The 16,430-nt window shown below is 41.2% G+C and overlaps 1 protein-coding gene across 6 annotated transcripts in view; it reads left to right on the top strand.

Annotated features, from left to right (window-relative positions):
* ERC1 (ELKS/RAB6-interacting/CAST family member 1) overlaps positions 1–16,430 on the top strand; it is a 503,328-nt gene that overhangs the window by 371,985 nt on the left and 114,913 nt on the right. For all 6 annotated transcript variants that reach the window (XM_070409489.1, XM_070409487.1, XM_070409488.1 and 3 more), the window contains one exon: positions 2,283–2,427. In XM_070409489.1, the coding sequence (XP_070265590.1) occupies positions 2,283–2,427 (145 nt within the window). The remainder of the gene's footprint in view (positions 1–2,282; positions 2,428–16,430) is intronic.

The raw sequence follows: 16,430 nt of genomic DNA, 5'->3' as shown, positions 1-16,430 counted from the left end.
TGAGTATAAGTACAATATGTGATCAAAACACTTTATTTTCTTGACTATAAATTGCCTTCTTTAGGCACATTCACATTTAGAAATCGGTGTCAAAAATATACTTTGAATATGTAAAGGAGAGTGGCATGTCCATCTATTAGGGGATTTTTGGAGGCTGAGAGCTATGGGTATGGGAAAGAAAGTTTGATTCTATGTAGTTCATAGTATATTACAATGCTCAGTAAAAGATAAATGGACATAAGAAAATTTCTATTTGAATTATATATAAAAGAAAAAAAAGACTTCAAAGTATATATCTTGTTAATAAGCCATTTCAATGGCTCAGCCTCCAGTGACACATCCTATATTTTAAATTTTACAATCTGAATTGTCACCTGTTATATCATATTACAGTTTGAGAATGTGACATTTTACCCCAGAGATTAACTGTACTACACTAGCTGGCCAAAAATATAATTTATATATAATTTATAAAAGAATTTGGAACGTAGTCACAAAGCTTCAACAATACAGAATAATTTTACTATTTCATATTATGATGCCTTTCTAAAGCATAGAATGGCACTGAGAGCCCTTCACCTTTGTATCCTGCATTCAGCAAAGTTGCTCATGACTAGATCTAATTGAATAGAATAATCTTTTCTTTCATTCATCTTTTCTTTCCCTGCAGCTAAAAGTATCCAGGGAGGCAGTGCCCTAATTGAGAAAGCACATTTCTCATTTCAGCTTTGTCAGTCTGAGCTTCCCAAAAAAGAACAGATGATAGCAATCAACAGGAAATGGCATTGTGACACAGTCTTGAACTCCTTCACCTTTAAGCTCATTTCACCACTTAACATATTTTTTTCAAGTGGTCAGTGGCTATATTTAGACTATCATTATCCCTTTGGTGTTGACTAAAGCTTCATGGGATAAGCCATCTGCCATATGTCAGAATTATATAGTGTGTGGGGACAGTGGAAAGTTAAATTGAGGTCATTGAGAATCTCCCCTTCCAACAGCAGAGGCTAGTTAAACAAATCTTCATTTCCATAATGTAAACTACTACATTCTCCCTTTGTTAGTACTGCTTGTTCAGAGTTCCCCAGACTACCCATGCAAAATACAAAATATTCTTGTCAGAATATTCAAAATATAGTCTTCCAGTTTTGGCTAAACTAAACCTCTTCCATATGACTGCTATTAAAGCTTAATTATCTTAACAAAGACGGAAGCAAAGTTAAACTTGGGAAATGCATTCTCAGATTCAGCATTCCCTTGAGTCAAAAGCTCAGGTCACATAATTCCTGTAAATCAAAGCTGTCTTCTTACAGATGACTTACATAAAAGATGAGCTATTGAGGAATGAATTTTAGACAGTGAGATTCATTCTGATTATTTTGTAAATTTCTCATGTTCACCCCCTACTAAATCCCACCTTCTTTTCCTCCGGTATATTAACCAAAAAGTAGCTAAATCACAAGGAATCTGTAAAGCTTAAATTACTGTTTCAAAGTGCACAGATCATTGGCAAATAAGCCATGACTGAAAACTTACTTGCATTAATGAGATAAAAAGAATTATAGACATTCAGAATGCCCCAGAAACAGATGAATAATTTTCTAAATCCTATTTTCTAACAGTTACAGTTTTTACTCTATACATAAAAATGCTTTCAGCCCTGTCTAGGTGGCTCACTTGGTTGGAGTGTCGTCCTGTATAGCAAACGGTTGCGGGTTCGATTTCAGGTCAGGGCACATACCTAGATTGTGTTCCTCAGTGTCTGTCTCTCTCTCTCTCTCTCCCTCCCTCCCTCCCTCCCTCCCTCTCTCTCTCCCTCCCTCCCTCCCTCTCTCTCTCCCTCCCTCCCTCTCCCCCTTCCATCCCTCCCCCCTCCTCTCTCTCTAAAAAGCAATGAAAACATATCCTCAGGAGAGGATTTTAAAAAAATTTTTCAGTTTCAGTAATGTCTTGTTTTGCATGGAAGCTACTGAATAGTTATCAAAAATTGACAAGATTATTCTTTTAAAAAAATCTTTAATTTTGTTTACTTTTTAAGTTTAACTGTATCTAGGAACTCTTTATTGAGATGTCAGTATAACAACATGATAAAGACATTTAGGGTCAGAAAAATCTGAATGGGATTCCTGGCTGCACCATTTACTGCAAGTGTAAACATGGGCAAGTTACATAAACTCACTAAGCCTTAGTTTCATCACCCATGAAATGGGGGTAGTAATAATAGTAACTTCAAAGAATTGTGAAGATTTAATGGAAGTCTTGGCATTTTCTTTCTTTTTCAGGCAGGAAGCCCTCCTGGCTGCCATTAGTGAAAAAGATGCCAATATAGCTCTTTTGGAACTTTCATCCTCTAAGAAAAAGACCCAAGAGGAAGTGGCAGCACTAAAGAGGGAGAAGGATCGTCTGGTGCAGCAACTCAAGCAGCAGGTAAAATTAAATGCCAGAAGGGGTAGTGGGACCAGCTCTCACAGAGTTCTCCACCCATGTCTTTACTGGCTTACTTATTAGGCCTTGTTGTCACAGAAGACGTCTGATCTTTGTATCTAATTTTCTTATTTTTTTAGGACTTTCATATCTTTTTAAAATTAAATTCATTGGGTGACATTGGTTAATAAAATTATATAGATTTCAAGTATACAATTCTATGATACATCATCTGTATATTGCATAATCTTCATAAGCAGGGATTTTCATCTTCACAAATCTCTGGCTATGTCTAGCAAATGCCGAGTATTTTTTGTAAGAGTACTGGTTTAGAAAATATCACAAGTCTTCTATGAGAATGTTTTTTAATTTTGTGCAATGATTGGATGAAATTAGTGTAATTCTGCCCATTTGAAATGGAAAAGGCTTATTTTTATATCCAATTAGAGTCCTACTACAGAATGCACTAAATATTATTACTTAAATGATTTTCAGTTATTCAGGGCTGGGTAGTCTCTAAAGGTAAGAACAAAGTGTTGCCCTTTTGCAACCTAAACGCCCCCCAAATTTAATGATTAATATTTCTGTAAGACCTTTGATCTGTGAAAATAAAAGCTACAAATTTGTCCTTTGGTGATGTTTGCACAACTGTGTAAATATACTTAATGGACAGAACTTATACACTTAAAATGGATAAAATGGTGAATTTTATGTTAATGTATATTTTACCTCAATTTAAAAACTAGAGGAAAAAATTCATCTTTGAAATTAAGGGGAAAGCTGAATTTTTAAATCTGAGTCTCCTTCCATATCAGTAACGCTCTTTATTGGCCATTCCTGTATGATTTTCAGTGCCTGCAGTCCCATCTTCCATTATCATCCATGTATTCTCAGTCACATTTTCTGTGCCTTTAGGCTGCCCAGATTTGTTCTTCCGCCTGAAGTAATTAGAGAACGAGTTTTTCAAGTGAAGGGATTTCTTCTTCCTATTTTGGTGATCAGTTATCAATTGATATCATTTTTGGCATAATCCTATGTAATAAAAGGATTATTACATAGGATTAATATGCAAATAGACCAAACAGCAGAACAACCAAACAGCCAATCAAAGCGTAATATGCTAATGATATGCTAAGGTTGCTCAACCACTTGCTGTGATGTGCACTTACCACCAGGGGGCAGATAGTCAACTGGTCGACCAGTTGCTATGATGTGCACTGACCACCAGGGGGCAGATGCTCCAATCAGTAGGTTAGCTTGCTGCTGGGGTCCGGCCAATCGGGACTGAGCGAGATGGGCCAGACATTCCCTGGAGCCCCCCTTTGGTCCCTCCCTGGCCCGATCGTGCACCGGTGGGGTCCCTCAGCCTGGCCTGCACCCTCTTGCAATCCGGGATCCCTTGGGGGATGTTGGAGAGCCGGTTTCAGCCCAGTCCCACAGGCCACTCCCTTTGGGAGGGCGCCAGACATAGGGCTCCTGGCTGGCAAGTGCAAGCCTGCAGCAGGCACAGTGGGGCTGGGATGAGTGGGAGCAGCAGGTGGGAGCTGCAGGCGCTGTTGGACTGTGGGTTTTGGCCCGATCCCTGCAGGCCACCCAAAGGGACCCCACCTGTGCACAAATTCGTGCACCGGGCCTCTAGTATTTAATATTCAACTTAACAAGAATCAGTATTTATACAATAAGCTGAGAAAATACCAAAAAATGTCCCTTTTCTATAGTATAGATAGATGACCAGCAGAAACAACCCATTGCTCATTTACAAATGAAAGAAAACTTTTCCAGTGTCCTAAAATAATTTGTCACAAGAAAAGGATATTATTCAATATTTGGATGCCTATTAAGTAAAACAGAAAGAATGTGCTTATTAAAGATAATCTGTACAGTAGTTCAAAATTGAAATTTGGTTTATCAAAGCTGATAATATGAGTAGAGTGCGGATTGCCATAGGCTAAGGGGTGGGGGAAATGGGGAGGTGCTGGTTTAAGGGTTCAAAGTTTCAGTTACACAGATGAAAAAGTTCTGGAGATCTAATGTATAGCATGGTGACTACAGTTAACACTATACTGTATGTATATTTGAAATTGGCTAAGAGAATAGATCTTAAGTGTTCTCAGCACACCAAAAAAAAAAAAGTAACTGTGTTAGGTGATGAAAATGTCAGCTTCATTGTGATAATTATTTCACCAAGTATACTTATATTAAAACACCACAAAAAATAGAAAAAGAAAACACCACATTGTACACATTAGGTATATACAATTTATATGTGTCACTTATACCTCAATAAAGGCAGGGGAGCTGATAATATGAATTAGAAGAATATTGTTGAGGAAAGACTTTCACTAGTTTGTGAGTATATATATTTAGCAATATCAGTTCTCTTAAGTAGTAGTTAGGCCTAAAAATACAGACAAATGATCACATTAATTCATGCTCCCTCCATGCTGAGACACAAAGAAGAATAACAAGTCTAGCAGACTAGAATACTGTATCTCATTCACAGTGGCTTTTGATGACTTGGCTCTCAAGACTATATGGTTTCAATAGATAAGAGTTATGATATTAATTAATCCATGAATTTATAATATTTGAAAGGAGTCACTGAAAAATTCCTAATATCTTAAATCCAACTATATGCCCTGAATATTTTGTAGTGATATGACCTATATATGGAGAAAGATAAAGTAGTTCTTAGGAGTCTTTCCTAACAGGGTTTTTCTGTCTCCCTTCCATATAAAGTTTCACATACCTGCCCTCTCAAAATGTGTCTGGGAGTATTTTATCTTTTCTCATGACTGAGTAATATTCCATTGTATTTATGTACCACATCTTATTTGTGACATCATGCTAGGGGAAATAAGCAGACAAAAAACATCAAGAGCCATGTGATTTCACTCATCTGTGGGATATAAAACAGAAAGCAACAAATGATCAAACAAGAAAGCCAAGTAAACAAAAACTCAGAGACATAGACACCAGTATGGTGGTTACTAGAGGAATGGGGGAGGGTAGAAAAGGGTGAAGGGGACCAAATATATGGTGATGGAAGATTTACTTTGGGTGGTCGGCACACAATGCAATATACGATGGTGTATCGCAGAATTGTATACTTGAAACCTATCCTATCTAATAATAAACAAACATGGTAATTGACCGTACCTTCGCTACGCCTCCCATTGGCTAATCAGCGCGATATGCAAATTAACCACCAACAAAGATGGCGGCTAATTTGCATACTGCAGGCAGGGCGGGACAGCGCCAACTGCCAGCATGCCGCCATCCAGGGCAGGCCGGCCGCCCGGGAAGGCACACCTGCCCCAGAAGCCCCAGCAGCCGGTCGTGCCTTGCCACTCAGGACCCGAGATCGGCGGGTCCCAGGGCAGCAAGGCATGCCCGCCCCAGAAGCCCCAGAAGCCACCTGATATGGCAGTAACTCTATCAATAAGCACTCTGAAAGTCAGTGGCATAAATGCACCAATTAAAAGACAGATTATAAGGGTGAATCAAAAACAAAACCCACTTTAAATATAAAGACACATATATATTAAAAGTAAATGAATTAAGCTGCAGCCTGTTTTGCTCAGTGGATAGAGCATTAGTCCGTGGACTGAAAGGTCCCAGGTTCGATTCCAGTCAAGGGCATGTACCTCAGTTGCTGGCTTGATCCCCAGTCCCTATCAAAGCATGTGCAGGAGGCAACCAATCAATGTGTCTCTCCCTTTCCCTTCACTCTCTCTAAAATTCAATGGAAAAATATCCTTGGGTGAAGATTAACAAAAACAAAGTAAGTGGATTAAGTAACATTAAAGAGATTATAAGAAAAATATATTCCAGATTTTGTTAGTTGTATAATGGTTATGTTTAAATTATTAACACCTAAGAAATTGGGTGAAGGGTACATATAATATGCTGTAGTATTTTATAGTTTTTTTTTACATGTATGAGATTATTTCAAATTAAAATATTAAAACATTAAAAATTAATAAAATAATAATTGAAATGTGTATGCATTCTATGAAAAATCTCCTAATTGCTTCTAGCATAATTTATTAAATTGTGCTAAAATTTACAAGGGTTCAATTAAAAGATATCTTAATTCTAAATGATATAATAGAAAATATATAATAGTGCAGTTATAAGCACTTATCTGAAAATAAAAATTTAAAGAAGTGAATTTTAAAAAGGGATTAGCCAAATAAAATATATGCACAACCCACGGACACAGACAACAGTATGGTGATGGTCAGAGAGAAGTGGGGGGCAAGAGCTGGGTAGAGGGGGCAAAAGGGGGGAAATAGGGACATCCTATATAATAATAATAAAAGGCTAATATGCACATTGACTGAATGGCAGAATGACTTGTTGCTATGATGTGCACTGGCCACCAGGGGGCAGACGCTCAATGCAGGAGCTGCCCCCCTGGTGGTCAGTGCACTTCCATATGGGGAGTGCCACTCAGCCAGAAGCTGGCTCATGGCTGGCCAGCGCAGAGGTGGTGGCAGGAGCCTCTCCCACCTCCGTGGCAGCACTAAGAATGTCCAACTAACGGTTTAGACCCGATCCCTTGGGGGCCTAAGCCTTTAGTTGGACATCCCCTGAGGGCTCCCTGGCTGCCAGAAGGATGTCTGACTGCAAGCTTAGGCCTGATCCCCCGGGGAGTGGGCCTAAATCGACAGGTGGACATCCCCCAAGGGGTCCTGGACTGTGAATGGGCACAGGCCGGGCTGAGGGACACTCCTCCCCCCCCCCTCCCCCCCAGAGTGCACAAATTTTTGTGCACCGGGCCTCTAGTATAATTATATTAGACAATCTTACCCCAATAAGTTTAATTTTAAAAAATGTGTCTTAGATGCTGTGAGCAAGAAGAAACTGGTCTTGCCAAATAAATTTTGATTCTTTAATTCCTCTAAGTGTGTACTAGCTTTTTGAAAGTGGATATGACATCAATGTTATTTTAATTTAAAGCTTCTAGTCCTTGAATTGCTGGAATGTCTTAATCTAAAGGCATTTTCTAATAGGGAAGCAGTCAGCACTGACCAGGCTTTCCAATAAATGGACCTGCCACTGCCTGAGGGGCTATTGGCATTCATGTGTGATTCCTATTGTCAGAAAGAGGTGAAGCAACAGGGGATTTAGATTTTGCGGTCACCTGCTAAGATGGTCCTGATTTACTTATAACCATACATACACATCCCAGGGTAACTTGTCTCCTTGATTCATTCATGGTAAAGCAGCACTTGGATAGGCTGCATCAGAGGAAGGAGCCAGGGCCCATGACAAACATAAAAACTAAAGGTTCTCTAACAAACTCCAGATGTGCTGTAGTGGGTGCCAACCAGTGTGTTCCAATTATAAGTCATAAAGAAGCCCCCACTGTGATTGGCAAGTACCCGCTCTGGATTTAATGTAAACTCAGATAGAACCCTGGGAAGCATTAATACAGTCTGTTTAGCCACAGCGGCTGTCACAAAATGGCCTTTCACTCAGCATTATTTTCTTTTTACCTCAAGAATTTTACAGCCTCCATGTTGTATTTGCTGGTAGTGTGAAGTCTGGCTCTGCCCCTGTGTGCTCTGTACAGATGTGTTATGGGCAGGTTGGACCTTTCAAGACAGGCTAGGTGGTTTCTTTTCTGTTTTTAAAAGTCAAAGATAACATTAAATGATAAAAGCTACAAACCAAAACTGATTTGGTTTGAATCTAGACAAATCTTATTTACAACTACAATTTTGTAATCCTTTGCATTAATATTAAATGCCAGACAATATACTGTTTTATTTCAGCATCTTCTAGGCACAAGAGGAATAAAGACACAATATTTTCCTTAAAGAATCTCTCAGTCTAGTGCTTAAAATACTGGTTGCCCTAAAACATGTGGCAAAGCCATCCTGTAGACAGTATAGTCCCTGGCCTCCCCATCTTTTTCTGCCGACAGCCTCAGCAAATCATCCTGCATTCTGTGATTTATTTGGCCATTCATTTCATATTCACTGAGCATCTACTATGTATTGTCTCATATTGTATTAATCAAAAACAAATGTCTTTCTTCCTAGTAACAGCCTGTTAACTAATCAGACTTAGGTTATAATTCTAGCTATCCCTTTACCAGTTAGACAAATTACTTCTTTGAGATTTATATTACTCATCTTTGAATCTGGACAACATTACCTGCCTCCCAGGGTTGGTGTGAAATTAAATAAGGTAGCAAACCTAAAGCACTTAGATCCCTCCCCACTTCTGTTCCCTTTCAAAGATAGCTGTTCCATTGTGAGAACCATGCCGCAGGTGATGCAGGTTCATCGAGGGAAGTGGCATTTCAGTAACTATGGCTCTTGTTCTCAGTCATTTCCAACAACTTCAATTTTCAACAGACTACTGTGTTCAGAATTACACAGTAGTGCAGTGTTCTCCTCCTCTGAGGAAGAACGTATTTCCCAGAGTATTTAGATAAACAGGACAGTGCTACTTTTTTATCCTTTTTCTACCTGTTTTTTTTTTAATACTACAACTATAATATAGCATTTTTTAAATGTAGTCTTCCTTAAATCTTACATTTTGATCATTGTAGAGCATCATCTAAATGCCCACCTGTCCAAAGTTGTCATCACTAGGAAAATTATAACTCCCAAGCATACATTCTATTTCTCTCACTTTCTAGTTTTGTGACTTTACCATTTGCACACATGCCTCTTTTTTAGATCCCTAACTAGCATAACTTTTCAGAATTATGGAATAACTACAAAAATGGCTGCAATGTCTCATAGTATAGTCTCAGGAGTGACTTATCATCACCTCTGCCTTATCTTATTGATCACATAGACCAACCCTCCACAGTATGGGAGGAAACAACATGATGGTTTCAATAACTGGAGATGGGTATCATTGCAGGCTGTCTTGAAGGTTGGCTACCACAACAAGTGAATGAAAAAACATACCGTGGTATATACATACAATGCAATGCTGTTCAGCAATAAATAGGAATGAACTCCAAATACACACAACAATGTGGATGAGTTTCAAAAACACTGAGCAAGAAAATCCAGACATAGAAAAATGTATACTGTGTGACTCCACATTTATGTTAAACTCTAGAAAAGACTATTTAAATCTATGACCTCAGAAAGCAGATCAGACAACAAATCAGAATTCATTTCATTTCTTCCCTACTCAGCTCACATGAGGGGCCTGCAGTAGGAAAAGGACAAGTTATGTTCTCTTGTTCCTCTTGTTTCTTTTGCCTTTGGTGTTGGGGTCCTCTGATACTGTTACAGTACTCTAATGCTGCTTCCCCCCCAACCCACCAACATTGACCCCCTGGGGTCAAAGTAGAACCAAAAGACACAAGCCTGATTGTTTTCTATAATGTCACTTGACCCACAAGAAACTCATGCATTCTTGCCAAGCCCCAGTGCTTCTCTGTCCATCCTGCCATCTAGCCTCAGTGTGTTTTCCTCCTCAGATAAGCACAGGGCACATCAACATGTCTGGTGCCTAAGTAGGTACAAAGGAATGAGATGGCAATCTCCTTCTCTTGCACTCACACCCACACTTTAGGATTGAATACTCTAGGATTTAGGATTGAATTCTCTTTGAGCCCCTCTCACTTAGATTAGACAAAGAGAGCCCTCTGTGCATGAATATATACTCTCCGTGACACCGAGATTTCTGCTACCCATCTTAGCATCATCCTCACACCGGTCTCAAAACCAAAAAGGCATGTGCTGACATGTTGGACTGGGGGACAGCAGTACTCTTCCTGTCACCTCTTAGCAAGCTGTCTTTATAATGTAGCTTGCTTAGCTCTTCTTTATTTCTAGCTTTGGGTCCTGGTCACCAATTCTGGAACAACTGGAAAAACCCATTTATCACAGTATTAAAACTAGTTTAAAAGTGACATCTAAAATTAGAACGAGAAACATAAAACTATTTTCCATTCTGTAAAAGGAGAATAGTAATGAGTACGGCTACAAAGAGCTCCTGAGTTGTTAGTGAACCGAGAGAAAAAAAATAAGTAGCAGGTGTAAAGTAGCTTGAGTGCCACAGAAGCTGTTTGTGGAAAGTAAAATGTATTAGGCATTTATCTATCTCACTAAGCATTTTAAATTCTTGATAATGAGACCAGCCTTTGAGAGCATTCAAGTATCCATTTGTTCACCACACATGTATGATGCCAGCTACCTTTTGCTTGACTGAGCAGACATTCCTCAGAGAGCACATTGTGTTAGCACTGCCGGAGGAGCCTTTAGGTTGCAGTTGACAGCACCTACTTTCCCTTGGATTTGCTGCTTACACTGATGTCACCCTTTTAGCTGTCCTCTGTGACATTACCTCCTGATAGTGGCTACTGTTTCGTGACCATAGAAGGTGAAAGCCTTTTGTCTAGTCACAGTATTTAGAAGGGGACAGAGTAAGATTGCAATTCAGTCTGTATTTATTGATTTAACAGCTCTTATTGACTTAGATAAAAATGTTAATCTCTTTTTAATGATCTGTCTCCCTTCAAGTCTAGATTTTTATATATTAAAAATCACTATATATACTTGTTCCTCTAAACCACTACAAACATTAAGATCAGCTAGATTTTTCATGCTGATGGTATCCAGATTTATTTGAAAGGAACGGGATGTAAGCAATTTCCATTTACTGTCCTCACCTCTGGAATTGCCTTCTACTTCCTCAGCTCAATCTTTATTTTAATCTTCACTTCAAGACTCATCTTTGTAGTTTGGAATTTTATAGACATGAAATCAGTTGTTTTTCTTATCATTAGCAAAACAATCCTATGCTTTTGTTCCACTCACACATTCATCCTCTTTTGGGCACAAGTTAAAACATGAGAGGGGAGGAGGAAAGAAAAAGAGAGACTATTTACTTATACTACAATTGTCAGTTTTATTTATTCTAAGCCAGATTATTCTCATTGGTGTGTCTGTTTCTTCAGTTATAGGAATCCGCATCCTGTAACTGTTGGTGTTCTCTTGTTTGTATGAAGCAGTGATACAATATAAATAGCACTAAACTGACTGTCAAGAGACCTGAGCTCTAGCTCCAGCTCTGCTGATAACTTAGTATATGATCTTGAGCAGTAATATCACCATCAACTAATATACATCACTTCACAGCTTACAAAGTACTATTCAAACCCCTTAGAGCACCTAACCCCAGGGCTATTTGGGCCAAGCAGCTATCTATAATAATAAAAGCGTAATATGCAAATAGACCGAACGACTGAACAGCAGAACGACCGTCCGGATGACCTTCCGGACAACCATGCTATGACACGCACCGGCGCCAGGCCAGCCAAGACAGATGCAATGTGATTGGTCGGGGGGCCCCGCCTTCACCCCACGATCACCCCGCAGAGGAAGGCCCAGGCCGCCCTCTGCGGGGCGATCGATGGGGGGGGCTCTGTGATCACCCCAAGAGGTAGGCCCAGGCCACCGGCGAAATTGATTGGGGAGGAGGGGAGCTCCACGATCGCCCCAAAGAGGGAGGCCCAGGCCACCCTCTGCACGACGATGGATCACAGAGCCCCGGCCAGGTGGGCAGGGACTCTCTCTCTTTGGGGCGTTCGATTGTGGGGCTCCCTCTGCCAGGCGATTGATCTGGGAGCCTCGCGATCAATCTGAGCCCCATGATCGATTGCCTCACAGAGGAAGGGCCAGGCTACCGGCCAGCGATGCTGTGGTGGTTGTGCAGGGCCAGCCAAGCAATCGCACCCCACACCTGTTGCCTGCAAAGGGAGGCAACCAGTGGCAGGGGGCGAGGGGGGGGGGCAGCGCCGCACAGATGGCAAGCAATGGCAGTGGCTGGGGTGGGGCCAGCTGCCAGCAGCCGGGGGAAGGAAAGCCCCGATAGGCCCTGATCGCCAGCCAGGCCTAGGGACCCTACCCAAGGGGTCCCGGATTGTGATAGGGTGCAGGCCGGGCTGAGGGACATCCCCCACGCTCCCCCCCATGCATGAATTTTGTGCACCAGGCCTCTAGTCATAAATAATAGTGTGTGAAGTGTGTAAAACAATAGGAGAGAGAAAACTGGGATTAAGTAGGAGCCACATGCTTTGTGTATAGAGGCAGCCATTGGAATTCCAGCTTGTTGTTACCATGCAAAATGTGGGCCCTGTGTTACCCAAGCACCCATCTCCCCCGACTCTTCCCAAGAATCCAGATGTTTATATTAAATCTTTTTTTCAGTTGAGAAGTAACTGGCATATAACATTATTTTAGTTTTAAGAGTACAACATAATGATTTGATATCTACATAATAAAAGCCTAAGCGACCGTTAAGGCGGAACGACTGGTCGCTATAATGCGCACTGACCACCAGGGGGTAGACGTTCAACACAGGAGCTGTCCCCTGGTGGTCAGTGTGTTCCCACAGGGGGAGCACCGCTCAGCCAGAAGCCGGGCTCACGGCTGGCAAGTGCAGCTGTGGTGGTGGGAGCCTCTCCTGCCTCCGCAGCAGCGCTAAGGAGCAGCAAGCTGAGCGGTAAGGAGCAGCAAGTAGGCGGGCAGTAAGGAGCAAAGGGTCCCAGACTGCGAGAGAGTGCAGGCCAGGCTGAGGGACACCCCCCACCCCCATGCACAAATTTCGTGCACCGACCCTCTAGTTTGTATATATTGTGAAATGATTACCACAGTAAGTCTAGTTACCATCCATCACTACACATAGTTCACAAAGTTTTTTTTTATAATGAGAATATTTAAGATTTATTCTCTTAACAACTTTCAAATATGCATTACAGTGCTATTTCCTGTAGTCATCATGCTGTACATTACATCCCCAGGACTTATTTTTCTATAAAGTTTGTATTTTTGACCCCCTTTACCTATAAATCTTTTGATATGAATGTTGGCAACTAACGTGTGTGTGTGTGTGTGTGTGTGTGTGTGTGTGCGCGCGTTTAAAATTAAACCAGGCCACAATCTGCCTAACTTACCCTCTCTGGGTTTTATCTTCCTCATCTATAGTATTGGATGGATAGATAATAATGTATTTTAAGGTCTAAAGTTATTTTTCATGTTTTGACAAATCAGTATATTTACCTATAGTTATATTATCTAATAATTGCTGACATTAGGAATAGTTTTAAAAGAAGCAATTATAAACCATAAGAAAACACATATGTAAGGATTGTTTAAATCTGTCTCTAGGAATTTGCTTATTCTGTGAAAGTAACAAGTATTTCATTTTGAAGCTGCAAAAAAGATCATGGTTACTCACTATCCCTTTAAACCTTGTTGTATCATACAAAGAAACGTTATATTTTGATGAGTTCTGCTTGCTTGGAGTTAAGTGAAGTTCAGAGGTTGGGAGACATGAGGAAATCTGGATTCCTCCCAGTCTTCTTTCATCCATCTGTTCCATCTTTTTTGTCATCAATTCCAGATGTAGGAAAATTCTTCACAAAAATTTGATAAGACTCTTTCTTCCCTTCTTTTCTAGCATCACATCTAACTTGCCCTTCCTATTGTCAGACTGCTGCCTTTTATGATGCCACAGGGATTTTATAAATCTTTTGAGTTTCCTGATCCCTCTTGAATTGTCTCAATGCAAATAAATCAACCTAGGTTTCCTGCCCCTATGCTTGTGCCCCTCCTGTTTTTACTGCTTCTATTTCTTTTCTCTTTTTCCTTCTTGAATTTATTGGAGTGACATTGGTTAATAAAACCATATAGGTTTCAAGTGTACAACTCAATAAAGTATCATCTGCACACTGCATTGTGCACTCACCACCCAAAGTCAAGTCTCTTTCCTCTCCCATTTATCCCGGCTTTGCCCTCCTCTACCTTCCCCCAACCTCTTTCCCTCTGGCAATTACCATACTATTGTCTGTGTCTGGGTTTTTTTGTTTGTTTGTTTGTTTGTTTGTTTGCTTTTTCTAGGTCTTTCAGGTGGCATGATTTATAACTGTGTTTCCTGTGCTCATTGACCTTGGTCTGAGGATCCCATTAAGCATAAATCTACAAAGATTGGTTTCAGGGTGGTTCTCCTTTCCCCCACTAAACTTAACTTGGTGGGAGTTAGACAAATATATTCCACAAAACATACTCCTACTGCTTCTTTTGATCTCTTTTGAATTAATGTGGATACTTATTAAAAGTGAATATGGGATTAAATTATATTTGCATTCAAGGACAAGAGGAGCAATATTAAATAAACTACATTGGCTACTAGTGAATGCCCTTTGCATGGGCAGTTTACATGGCCTAATGAAATTATCTGTACTACTACGTGCATTTCTAGAAAACAGTATTCATGCCATTAGTCTCACAGATGAGAATATCTAACACTTATTGAGCTAAGCCTTGTTTTGAGTTCTTTACTGAATTACTCATTTAGTCTTCACAGTAGTCCTTTGAAGTATAGTTATCCTCATTTTACAGAGGAGATTCTGAGAGAGTTAATAATTTAACCAGTCACATTGCTTGCAAGTGACTGAACAATTCACATCACTTCAGTGTTGACACTGCTAATCACTATACCAAATGTGTTGCCATTATTGTGTGCTTTTGGTTAGAGATTTCAGTAGCCTTGAGCCATATTATTAATGATTTCATAATTCTCCCATGATAAATAGTACTATAATCAATCTTTATTTAAAATTACAGTGAAAATATATAAATTACCATAAAGGATTACTCTCAATTTTTTAAGTATTTTATAATCTTGACAGGTCAATCTGTTCCCCATCTTATATCAAAGCATGTCTTCTCATTTCAACAATTATCTTAGAAACTAGAGGCCCGGTGCACAAAATTTGTGCACTCGGGGGTGTCCCTCAGCCTGGCCTGCGCCCTCTCACAGTCTGGGACCCCTCGGGGGATGACCACCTGCTGGCTTAGGCCCACTCCCCAGGGGATTGGGCCTAAGCTGGCAGTCAGATATCCCTCTGGCAGCCTGGGAGCCCTCGGGGGATGTCCACTTGCCAGCGGGGAGCAGGCCTAAGCTGCAGTCAGACATCCTTAGCACTGCTGAGGAGGCGGGAGAGGCTTCCACCACTACCGCTGTACTGGCAGCCATCAGCCTGGCTTGTGGCTGAGCAGAGCTCCCCCTGTGGGAGTGCACTGACCACCAGGGGCCAGCTCCTGCATTGAGCATCTGCCCCCTGGTGGTCAGTGTGTGTCATAGTGACCAGTCATTCCCAGTCATTCTGCTGTTAGGGTCAATTTGCATATTACCCTTTTATTATATATGATAGAGGCCTGGTGCATGGGTGGGGGCCGGCTGGTTTGCCCTGAAGGGTGTCCTGGATCAGGGTGGGGGTCCCGCTGGGGTGCCTGGCCAGACTGGGTGAGGGGCTGAGGGCCGTTTTCAGGCTGGCCACACCCCCTTCCCGCTGGAGTGCCTGGCCAGCCTGGGTGAGGGGCTGATGGCTGTTTTCAGGCTGGCCACACCCCCTTCAGGGTGGGGAGCCCTGCTGGGGTGCCTGGCCAGTTTGGGTGAGGGGCTGATGGCTATTTGCAGGCTGGCCACGGCCCCCAGCCACCCAAGCTCCCAGTGGAGGCTGGCTGGAAGCAGGTATCTGGGATTTATTTATCTTCTGTAATTGAAACTTTGTTGCCTTGAGTGGAGGCCAAAGCCAGCCAGGGCAGGCGGGAAGCTTGGCTTCCTCCATTGCCGGGGCAACCAAGCCTCCTGCTTGCTCCAGCTCCATGGCTGCCGGCCACCATCTTGGTTGGGTTAATTTGCATATAGTAGCTCTGATTGGCTGGTGGGCGTGACTTGGGCGTAGCAGAGGTGTGGTTAATTTGCGTGTTTCTCTTTTATTAGATTAGATTGTTGACTGGATTAATGAATAGTGGTTGTGGCAGAGAGTTCTGATTCAAAGCTCAGTATTTGAAATCACATAGGCTGATTATTAAGCTACCAAGTTTGAAGACCTATGTGCTAGTAACCCTAAATTACCCTTAAAAATAATTCTGGTATTAAAATACTATTACTATCATATATATTTCTGCCCCCCAAAATAATACACAACATTTATTAAGGTAGTTTTTGGACAC

The sequence above is a fragment of the Myotis yumanensis genome, unplaced genomic scaffold (genome assembly GCF_028538775.1).
Source record: "Myotis yumanensis isolate MYYU_CA2020_CCGP unplaced genomic scaffold, mMyoYum1.0.hap1 SCAF_3, whole genome shotgun sequence".
Classification (NCBI taxonomy): domain Eukaryota; kingdom Metazoa; phylum Chordata; class Mammalia; order Chiroptera; family Vespertilionidae; genus Myotis; species Myotis yumanensis.
Note: the sequence above shows the minus strand (reverse complement) of the source record. Positions and strands in the feature narration are given on the sequence as shown.